Source organism: Orycteropus afer, unplaced genomic scaffold, assembly GCF_000298275.1.
Source record: "Orycteropus afer afer isolate SDZICR_OR568_19922 unplaced genomic scaffold, OryAfe1.0 scaffold00476, whole genome shotgun sequence".
NCBI lineage: Eukaryota > Metazoa > Chordata > Mammalia > Tubulidentata > Orycteropodidae > Orycteropus > Orycteropus afer.
This window is the reverse complement of record NW_006922063.1, coordinates 461425-472273: the sequence shown is the minus strand read 5'-3', so window position 1 is coordinate 472273 and position 10849 is coordinate 461425. Positions and strand designations below refer to the sequence as shown.

General features: G+C 53.0%; 1 protein-coding gene across 1 annotated transcript in view; it reads right to left on the bottom strand.

The window, feature by feature from the left end:
- Positions 1 to 723: 723 nt before the first annotated feature.
- Positions 724 to 10849, bottom strand: part of LSR (lipolysis stimulated lipoprotein receptor) — a 19318-nt gene continuing 9192 nt past the window's right edge. The window contains exons 3-10 of the mRNA XM_042782814.1: positions 7681 to 7800; positions 5684 to 5740; positions 5048 to 5194; positions 2329 to 2490; positions 2111 to 2170; positions 1876 to 2007; positions 849 to 1465; positions 724 to 759 (exon numbers count right to left, since the gene is read on the bottom strand). Of these exons, the coding sequence (XP_042638748.1) occupies positions 724 to 759; positions 849 to 1465; positions 1876 to 2007; positions 2111 to 2170; positions 2329 to 2490; positions 5048 to 5194; positions 5684 to 5740; positions 7681 to 7800 (1331 nt within the window). The remainder of the gene's footprint in view (positions 760 to 848; positions 1466 to 1875; positions 2008 to 2110; positions 2171 to 2328; positions 2491 to 5047; positions 5195 to 5683; positions 5741 to 7680; positions 7801 to 10849) is intronic.

Below are 10849 nucleotides of genomic sequence, written 5' to 3'. Positions count from 1 at the left end.
GGGGGGAGGGCAGTCCCGGGGGAGCGCGCGCTCTGTCTGTCTCGGATGGCGGCGGGCGCGCGCGGGCCCGGGTCTCGGTGGGGCGCCGGGTTGTTGGTGTCCCGCGGCCGCCAGACACCAGCCAGCGCTCTGCGCTGGTGGAACGTGCGCCCGGATGGAACACTGGGGGATCCAAAGAGGAATCTGGTCGCCAGGGATGAAGCAGGTTGCTGGGGTTTGCAGACATAAAGTAGGTCGGGGAGTGGGGGTGGGTGGTGAATGGGGTGGAAGAGGAGAGGGGCGCGCGCGCGCGCTCCCGACGACATGGTGGTTATGCGCTAAGGCGGAGGCCCAGGCGCATGCGTACGTCTGGGCGGGGCCGGGGCGCGCACGCAGGGCCTGGCGGAGGCGACGTGGGGCACGTACTCGGGGCCGGCGGCGAGGGAGACGGCTCACTAGGTCCTTTGCTCTTCACCCAGGACTTACTACTTTGGTGACCGGACGGGAGCGGGCGCGATTGGAGGGGGAAGGGAGATCTGGAGACACTCAGCCGCATTTTACAAACACCCAGAAGGGCCAGCTGTCCGGGCTCCTCCTCTCCCCACCTCGCGCAGCAAAACAAACTCCTCAAGACTCAGGCACTTGATAAATTTTATTAGATATTGGAGGGAGAAGACCATAATCAATATTCTCTCCTCAAATTAAAAAAAAAAAAAGTACAAAAGCTACATAGAAAACAGGCGATCAGACAACTAAACTTTCCCGACTCAGGGCCAAATTCTGCAAGGGAAGAAGAGAGGAGACAGTGAACTGGGGTGACTGGAAGAGCGGGGTCCAGGAAAAGGTCCCGAGTCAGGAGGGGTGCTCACCTTTTTAAGCCTCCGCTCCCTCGAGGCCTGAGAGTCAGTCTCTGTATAAGGGGGCGGCTCTGACTGGTAGTAGGCCCCCTCTTCCTCCTTGTACGGCCTCCTCCTTTCCCCTGCCGCCTTTTTCCTCAAGGCTTCCTCCAGCAGCCACCTGTCATATTGAGGATTCCCAGACCTGGCGCTGTCCTGAGAGTTCCGGGAGCGATGGTGGCGGGCCCTGGAATCTGCGTGTGGGCGGTCCCCAGACCTGAACTCCTCACAGTGGGGATCCCAGGAGTGTGGGAAGTCCCTTGAGTCATCTTGACAGTAGAGGTCATCACGGCTGCGGCTTCTTGGGGGTGCATAGGCCCGGCCTCTCCTCCCACTACTTGGGGGAGACCTCCCTGATTCTGTGGAGTCCGGCCGAGGGAGATCATCCAAAGCATCCACAGAGTGGGCCCGGGGCCGCCCGACCCTCCAGCCACCCCCTGGGAATTCTTCTGGGGGCTCCTGCTCCCACCTCCTGGGACTCCGGGGGGAACGTCGACCCCATTCCTTATCCCGGGTTGGGGTGACAACAGGGCCCCTGAAAGGCTGGGATCGTGAGTCGTCTTCATGGAGGGAGGTGACTTCACTCAGGGCTGTAGAGAAGGGGATGTCACTAATTGCAGGGAAGAGGCCAGGACTTAATGTCAGGAGCCCTGGCACCCACATGGCTCATACTCTGTCTAGGGGGACCCTAGGTCTCTCATCTACTGACATACAGGATCCTGCCCACTTCCCACTGTGGCACTGTGAAGGAGAGATATGTCCCACTAGCCTTTACTCAGTAGTAAAGCCTCCCGAGTAGTGGGGGTTGTAGCTCCCTGAAGGGCCAACAGGGCAGAAGTAACACACCTTATGTTGGGGAGTTAACGGGGCCTCAGGATGAAGGACATGTGGCCTTGGGCCAGGTACCTGCAGTCCAGGCCTCACCCCCAGCCTTACATCATGGTGTATGAGGCAGGTATGATTTCCTCTCTTCCCTCAAGCCCCCGAGTTTCCTCCTCACCTCGCTCCACACGGCCATTGTGGGGAATGTGTTGCAAATGGTCGATGTTGGCCAACTCCTTCTCCATGTAGTACAGAACCCGCATGGAGTCATCCTGCTGATTAGCCTGAATCCGGAAACCACTTCGGACCTCTAGAGGCAGGGGTAGAGGTAACAGGCACTGGTTTGGGTGGATGAAAGCTGACCCAGCCCCTTCCCTAAAGGCACATACAACTTTGTAAGAATTAGTTCTCACCAGAGGTTGCATTGCTGTCCGTGTCACGAAGCAGGGGTATCTGGGAGCTGTGGCCACCGACTGGGGGAGACTGGCTGTCAGTGGCTGCCCACCTGAAGCCACCCCATACCTCCAGCCCCCTCCTAACCCACTCTTATTTCCAGCCCCCGATCACTCTTGGTGCCCAAATGCCCAGCCTACCCCTTGCCCCAGCTGCTCCTGGCTCACCCAGGCCTCACCTGAGCTATTCCTGTCGAAATCTCCAGGGTAACCGTTGTAAACAGGGCCCATGGGAATCATGGCTGGTGGTGGCGGGGTCTTGGCAGGGGACAGGTAGGCATAGGTGCTGGGGGCGTAGATGCTCGGGACTCCCGAGGTGGCTGCTTTGCCGGCAGCATACACTGGGGGACACACGATCAGCGTAAGAAGATGGCCAGGAGCCATGCCACTCTGCACTGCACCAGGGCTTCTGTAGGGTGTCGGGACCTTCTTCCCAGCTCCCCAGCTGTGGAGTCTCCCTAAGCAATCAGGCCTCTGACAGTCCTCTTCCCATTTCTGCAGGGTCCTTGAGGCTCGGAGACCTCAGCTTCATTGAGTCTGCACCTCTTGTGTGACTCCTCACAGGTTTCAGGGTGGGCATACACACTGGCAGTCCCCATCTGACAGGCCAGTGTGTTTTGTTTGGATAGTGTGGTGGTTTGCCAACATTTCTGATCAAAATGAGATTTGACATCAAATTCCAACTCTCCAGCCACCCTATCTGAACATTCTGGACCTGTGTTCTTACGACACCGGGTAAAGCTATGCATCTGCCCCATTAGGCAAGGCCTGTGTGTTGGATCCACCGCTGTTTCCACAGGCTGGTGTCATATATCCCCAGCTCTAAAAAAGGGATCATCTGGGGGGTCCCCATGCCCACTCCCCCTCATGCCTGTTGGGTCCTTGACCCAGATGCATAGGAATGAATCTAAGGCAAGAATGCCAGGGCCTCAGGAGTTGAAGTGCCTTAGCCTTGGCAGCTTCTAGTTAGTTTCCCTTGGGCCACTCCTACTGAGAGCTCAAAGCCAAAGCCCCCTTGCTGCTTCCTTCCCATGGCAAGAAGCTATGTTCCTGCAGCAAAGTCAATGGCCCTAGGCAAGTCCCTTTCTTCTTGGACTCCAACAGGAAAATGGTGGGCGGAGATGGGCTCAAGAAGGTTCCCTTCACTTGTTCAGAAGCAAGAGCTAAGTGCTGACCCCCGCCTATAACAAGAAGCCCACATCAGCCTTTACTCAGTAGTAAAGCTTCACTGACTGGTAGCGGGAGCTGCAGCTCCCTGAAGGGTCAACAGGGGCTGTGGCCATGGCAGAAGTAACACACCCTGTCAGGGAGTTAACCAGGCCTCAGGATGGAGGGCATGTGGCCTTGGGCCACGTATCTGCAGTGCTGGCTTCAACCCCAGCCTTAATTTGTGGGGTAACTGCAAATTTGGTCACAGCCTTTGGGGTTCCCTCCGCATCTGTGAAATGGACTAATGCCCATTGCCTGAGCAAGCAGCTCCCCACTAAAAATGACAAGAAAGGGGATGGCTGGCCTTAGCCTCCGGAGGGTGCTATCTGTCAAGGGAGCAATACTTGGAGGAACTACGTTGCCTACCAAGTTCTGGGGATTTGGTGAACTCACATGTACAGCCCTTAGTGAGGCGTGGCCTGTGTGAAACATTCCCTGCCTATCAGCTGTTAGAATATCACTGCCATCAGCGTCAGCAGTGACCCAGGGCCAGGACTCGGCCAGAAGCCCTATTTTACAGAGGAGGAAACTAAGGCTCAGAGAAGGGATGTCACCCACTCAGCGTCCAAGCAAGTAAGTCATCAAGCTGGGCCTCAAAGCTACACTGGCCCTGCTGACAACAATCACCTATTACTTTACTGTGCACGGAGACGCTGTTATATCTAGATTGTGAAGGAATCCAAGGAACTGCTAAGAGCTCTTGTTCCCAAGGAGGGGAAATGGGGCAGCGTAGGAAAAGGACTTCCTGTTCTTTTATGTTCTATCGTGTTTGTTTCTTTCCCCTATATACCCCTGCTCCAACTTCCACTCCTAACATCACAGGTAGCCACTGTGACATACTAGGTATGTCCTTAAACAAAGCTGTCGTGAGCCAACGAGTTGCCTCTAACCCATCTTAGAATGGCCCCAAAGGTTTGCAGGCTGTAACCATACACAGGCAGATTGCCGGGTCTTTCCTCCTGGGAAATAGCTAATGGACCTGAACCATCGACCTTCTGGTTAGCAGCTGAGCACTGAAGCACTGCGCCACCAGGGCTCTTAAACGTCTTTGTTGGTAGGTGCTGTCCAGTTGGTTCTCACTCATACTGATACTTTGTACAACAGAATGAAACACTGCCCAACTCTGAACATCCTCACAGTCACTGCTGTGTTTGAGGCCACTCTTGCAGCCACTGTGTCAATCCGTCTCGTTGAGGATGACCCTCTGCTTCACTGACCCTCTGCTTCACCAAGTAGGATGTCCTCCAGGGACTGGTCCCTCGTGTTAACACATCCAGAGTAAGGAAGACAGAATCTTGCCATCCTTGCTTCCAAGGGGCATTCTGGCTGTACTTCTTCCAAGACAGATCTCCATGCAGTATTCTTCGCTAACACTTTCACTTAAGATTTTGTTCCTGAAGGGATATTTACTTTTCAGTGACTAATGTTTTGTATTATTTGAATTTTTTTTTTAACCATGTGTTAACACTTTCAAAAGAAGAAGAATAAATGAAAATTAAAAGCTGAAGTAAGTGAATGATTTATCTAAAACAGCAGGTCTTCCTTGGCCTGCTTTCTCCCAAGCTGCTAAACTCCTAACCTCCAGCCAGACCAGTGGCACTGTTCCGGCAGGCCGGCAGAGGGCCACCTCCTCCCCTCGGGCCCAGCAGGGAGTAGGCTGAGTGGGGTGGTCATATGAGGGGCACTTACAGGCTTCTGGGCAGCAGCACTTGTCCGGGCAGCAGGGGCACCTGACGTAACAGCAGCAGGTGTGGGGGCAACACTGACACCAGCAGATGGCCAGGAGGAGGAAGAAGAGGAAGGCGGCCAGGCAGACCACCACTACGAACAGCCAGTCTGCAGAGAGACAAGAACAGGCCCTTAGCTGGAGGCCTGTGAGGAAGCTGGGGTGGGGGGCTACTGGAAAGCTGTCAGGGAAGCTGCAGCCCCCACCGGGTTCTCCAGGGCAGCAGCAACAGTATACCTACCCTGTACGTCCCAGGCAGGGCCAGAAACGGGGGAACTCCCCCTGGGTGCGTGCTGACAGAGCATAAAGCAACAGGCGATGGCAGAGACAGGAGAGAGAGCTAGGTGCCCATATCCAAACCCCCAGGAAGGGGCACAAGCCCCAGTCACAGGACCCCTGCCTACACCAAGGCTCTTCAGCCACCCCAAAGCCCAGAGCCAGGTCACTAGATGCTGCGGACTGGGTGGGGTTAGTGGGAGGCCTGCAGTGAGCAGTGTTTAGGAAGAGGGAGAATAGTTACTAGAGACAGAAGCAGTAAATGGTGGGTGGGGGCACTCCCAAGGGAAGCCTCATTCAGGCTTCCACTCCCCGCCCCATACCTTCCATGGGCCCCGCCTGAAAATCAGGTAAGAGCTCAGCCACCCCCGAGGTCCTACCTGGAGGGACAAAAGAGAAACAGGAGATTATGCTGGCCAAGAGCCAGCCCAGGCCACCCTGCCCTGGAAACCCAGCTCTAGGCTGATCTAGGTTGAATGAAGGCGACTCTGATGTGGGAGAAGGGCTGATGTCCTAGGAGGGTCCTGGCATGCGGTTCCTGCCCTCCATCCCCTGCCCAGATGCAGGAGCTATTTGCCGGAAGGTTTCCATCACATAATACACCCCCTTTCTCATGCAACAAGGGAGTCTCTCTGACCCGTATTCCATGGGGTTCTGAAGATCCGATCTAGTTTGGATCCTTTATCTGTGTGACATACACGGGTCCTACCATCCCCAAGGGATCCATCCCATGTGACAGGGATGGTTCTGCACAAGGCCAACTAATCCATTATGTACTGCAGGCACAGTGCCCCTGGGCCCACAATACTTTCAGGGGCCCAAGAAAATGTGTGTTTTCTTTTAAAATTAGAAGGAACGTTAATAAAGATTGAAAATATAATAACAAATTGTCTTTATAAAATGTAATCATGAAACATACTTTCAAGTATTTTCTTTATGGAGGGAGGGGCCCACCAAAGCAAAAGTACCTATAGCCTGGGAAAGTCACAATGTGGCCCTGGTTCTGGGACCCACAGGGTTCTGTCTTGGTTCGTGCATTCCATCACATGCCACAGACTCATGCTCTGTGTCCCAGTTAATGCCTCCCCTCAGGTGCCAATGGTGCTCTGTGCCCCACAGGCATCCAGGCAGTTTATCACCCAGGGCACACATACACCCGGACTCCACAGCAAGAGCTCGTGCACTCTACACATGCCCAGCCCTCGAGGGGGTTCTGGAATCCAGATCAGCAGTTCTCCAAGCCTCATCTGGTTCTCAAGGCTATCTCTTCATAACGATACAATGATGCTATCTGCCTTTCTCACTCTCACTCTATCATGACTGTCGGGTGCAATTTTCCAGAGGCTACATGACACGCGACGACATCATCAGTGATGGCTAACGGAGTGTGTGCTTACACTTTAATGTTTTTCCGATTGTCATTTCTAACTTGAGAGATACCTAGAGCTATTTCACACAACCACAAGCTCTCTGAGGTCCTCAATAAGTCGTCAGAGTGTAACACATCCTGAGATTACATCTTGAGAACTGCTGATGCAGGCTGTGCATTTTACCAAAGGACACACAGAGGCTGTCTGGGTCCCAGGTACATGCATCCAGGTGGCCCAAGCATCCTGGGATGTGCCCCCATCATGTGTGCTCAATCACACATGCAGCGCCATGCACCACGCATGCAGTGTTGGCAGTATGCTGTCCAGCAGTCTCACATATAGCCTGTATCACACAAGACTATATGTGTTGGCCCATGGCAACAAGGCCTCTGCACATGGCATGAGGTCCTGGGCTGGACAGGGACTGTTGGCTGACCCCACCCTGTCCCTGGGCATCCGAAGTCTGTTTCATCTGAGTGAAGTGTTCACTGCATAAGCCATAAAGAGCCATCCCAGTAGGAGAGAGGACAAAGTCCCTGTGCTATGTCAAGGGGTTCTGGGGTGATACGTGGCCCTGTGAATGTGGCAGAAGGCAGCCCCAGCCTCCTCTCAATTATCCACACAATCCCTCCCTCCCTCACTACCAATCAACTCTGACCATTTCTGTATTTTTTAAAAATGGGACTAGGAAGAGGTAGAAGCCCCAGATCTCTCCACTCTTGCGTTTGACTCTGTCAGATTTGAAAAGCTGAGGGGGGACCCTGCCTGGGGTGGAGGGCACAGGGAAGCCCATGTGACTGGTGGTGCCATGAAGGAGGAGCAAAGCAAGCGACAGGAGGCCAGAGAGCAAGCGGGAGGGCGGAGGGCAGACGCAGTAGACGAAAGCAGCAGCCCCATTCCATCCTTCCCGTCGCCCTCTCAAGGCCCTCAGGATGCTGCCCTACACTTACCCAGGACGATGAGCTCTGCGTAGGCCTCGTTGTTCCCTTTGAGGTCCTGGGCCGAGACCACAGAGCAGTAATACACACCACTGTCTCCCCAGGCCGTCTGGTCAAACGTCAGGTCAGCATCTGGGCCAGGAGGAGAGACTGTGAGGGCACCTTGGCAGGAGGGAGCACCCCACCTAGCAGGGCCAGCTCCCCCAATGAAGCCATCAAGGAAGGGAGTGGGACTACAAATGAATCAATGAACTATTAAATCATTCATATCACCCAGGGCACACTACCTATCAGACACTGCTCTGAATACTTAAAAGGAGTCCTGGTGGTGCAGTGGTTAAGTGCTCGGCTGCTAACCAAAAAGTAGATGATTTGAACCAACCAGCCTCTCCGCAGGGGAAAGGTCAGGCTATCTGCTTCCATTAAGATTACAGCTCTGGAAACCTACTGGGCAGTTCTACTCTGCCCTATAGGGTTGCTATGATTAGAAGCGACTTGACAGCAAGAGGTTTTGTCTAAACGTTTAACACGGGTTATTGCAAGTCTGTGAGTTGTTGTTGTTGTTAGGTGCCTTTGAGTTGGCTCCAACTCATAGCAACTCTATGGACAACAGAATGGAACACTGCCCGGTCCTACGCCAGCCTCAAAATCCTCGCTATACCTGAGCCCATTGTTGCAGCCACTGTGTCAATCTATCTCATTGAGGGCCTTCCCCTTTCTCACTGCCCCTCCACTTTACCATGATATCCTTCTCCGGGGAATGGTCCCTTCTGACAACATGACGTAGGTGAGACGAAGTCTGGCCCTTCTTGCTTCCAAGGAGCATTCTGGCTGCATTTCTTCCAGGACAGATTTATTTGTTCTTCTGGCAGCCCATGGTACTTTCAGTATTCTTCACCAACACCACAATGCAAAACCATCAACTCTTCTTTGGTCTTCCTTATTCATTGTCCAGCTTTCACAAACATATGAGACTACTGAAAATACCATGGCTCAGGTTAGGTACACCTTAGTCCTCAAGGAGACATCTTTGTTCTTTAGCACTTTCAGGAAGTGCTTTGCAGCAGATCTGCCTAGTCGAATACGTCGTCTGATTTCTTGACTGCTGCTTCCATTGGGGGAGCTCTGGTGGCGCAGTGCATAAGGCATTTGACTGCTAACTAGAAGGCTGGCTGTTCAAACCCACCAGCCACTCCTCAGAAGGATTGGTGTTGATTGTGGAACTAAGTAACATGAAATCGTTGACAACTGCAATCTTTTCTCCATTTATCGTGAGACTGCTTATTGGTCCAGTTGTGACGATTTTTGTTTTCTTTATGTTGAGGTGTAATCCACACTGTGAGGTGGGTATTGTTATCTCCCCTATTTTATAGATAAGGAGCTCTGGTGGTGCAATGCCTATGGGCTTTGACGGCTAAACAGAAGGTTGGCAGTTCAAACCTACCAGCTGCTCCATAGAAGGAAGATGGGGCAAGATTTACCTCTTTGGAAACCCAATGGAGGCTGCTATGAATCAGTATCAACTCATACCAATGAGTTATTTCATAGATACGAAAATAGGTCTAGAGAAGTTACTAATCTATCCTAAATGGACAGTTTATCAATGGTGCAGTGGGGCAATCTGACTCCAGGGCCAGTAATTTTAGGCTTACAACTAACTACCCTCTGAACCACTTCCCAAAGCAAAAGTCTCAACAGCCCCGAATAAGCCACCACAGAGCCTACTGCTGACCTGGGGTGGGGGTGAGATCCAGGGTAAGGAGGCAGGGACAAATAGGCCAGATACCAGGAATCAAGGCATGCCCTGGGTGTGTATCTGCACAAGGGAAGGACAGACCCTCCTAGTGCCCTAGTCTGTCCCCCCACCCTTCAGCGCCCCATTCCAGGTCAGGTCCAGGGCTTGGGGACGCTCTGGTCTCAAGCAGCCCCAGGCAAGGAGCCTGTTAACTGTGCAGTAATGAAAGTCTTTCAGCACATCCGGTTTCATCTCTACTCCTCAGGCCCTAATTAGTTAAATTCCTTTAGTTACTCACCAGTGTGGGGCAGGTGAGCAACTCTGCCTTAGGCTCATGGGAGACACCAATAAGCTAGAAATGGGCATCCCAGCTAGGAAATCCCCCAGACTCACGGCCAGTTCTGACCGCCTACTTCCTGGCTCCTGCTGAACCACCACCACCTTGCCCACTTGGCCTTCTACATAGCAGCTCTGAAAGGGCAGTACCTATGCATGCCCCTACTACTCACACCACCACAACATTTGTTGAAGGAACAAAAGAACCAGACCCTTCTTCCTTTTTTGGGCCCCAGCCCAGGCTCATGTTCACAGAAGTCCTTCTTTCAACAGTGTCCACCTGTGACATTCCAAACATCTCACTCTGGTCCAGAAAGCACTTGATATGGTCTGGCCACTGGTTACCGTGCCAGCCTCATCCCCGCCATTCCATTTTGCTGTCCTCCAAAAAGCTGAGCTCATCCCCACCTTTCCTGTCGCTCACATTGTTCCCTCTGTCTGGCACTGTGTTCTTGCAAACCTTTACTAGGCTGGTTCCTTCTCATTACTCAAGCTTTGGCTTAAAGAAGTGACCTCAGCCATTCTAGCTCATGTTGCTTCCCACCTGACTGCCCAACTGCATTCCCCAGCCTTGGCACTGACTGCCCATCTCCCACATGAGAATATGGGCTCCACGCAAGCAGAACCTGGTCTGTCTTGGTCACTGCTGAGTCCCCAGGGCTTGGCTGGGAGATGGGCCTGAGAATAAATCCCTTCCCTCCTCCTGCTGGCCTTCTGTAGCCTTTGTTATCTGTTCCAGCATTCTGGGCACATGGCTCTGTGCAAACAGGTGCTTCACTTATTCATTCAACAAGTAATTACTGAATGCCTACTATGGTCTGTAGAGCTCTGGTGCATAATGGTTAAGACATCTGGCTGCTAACCAAAAGGTTAGCAGTGCAGTTCAAACCCACCAGTTGTCTGTGGAGAAAGATGAGGCAGTCTGCTTCTGCAAGATTTACAGCCTCGGAAACCCTATGGGGCAGTTCTACTCTGCCCTGTAAGTCACTGTGAGTCAGAATAGGCGCAATGGCAGTGGGTTTGGGTTTTTTTGTTACTAATGTTCTACTGGTTCCCCTAGGTGTTGTGTATGGCTAAATGCTCAATTACTTCCTGAAAGGTTGGTAGTTC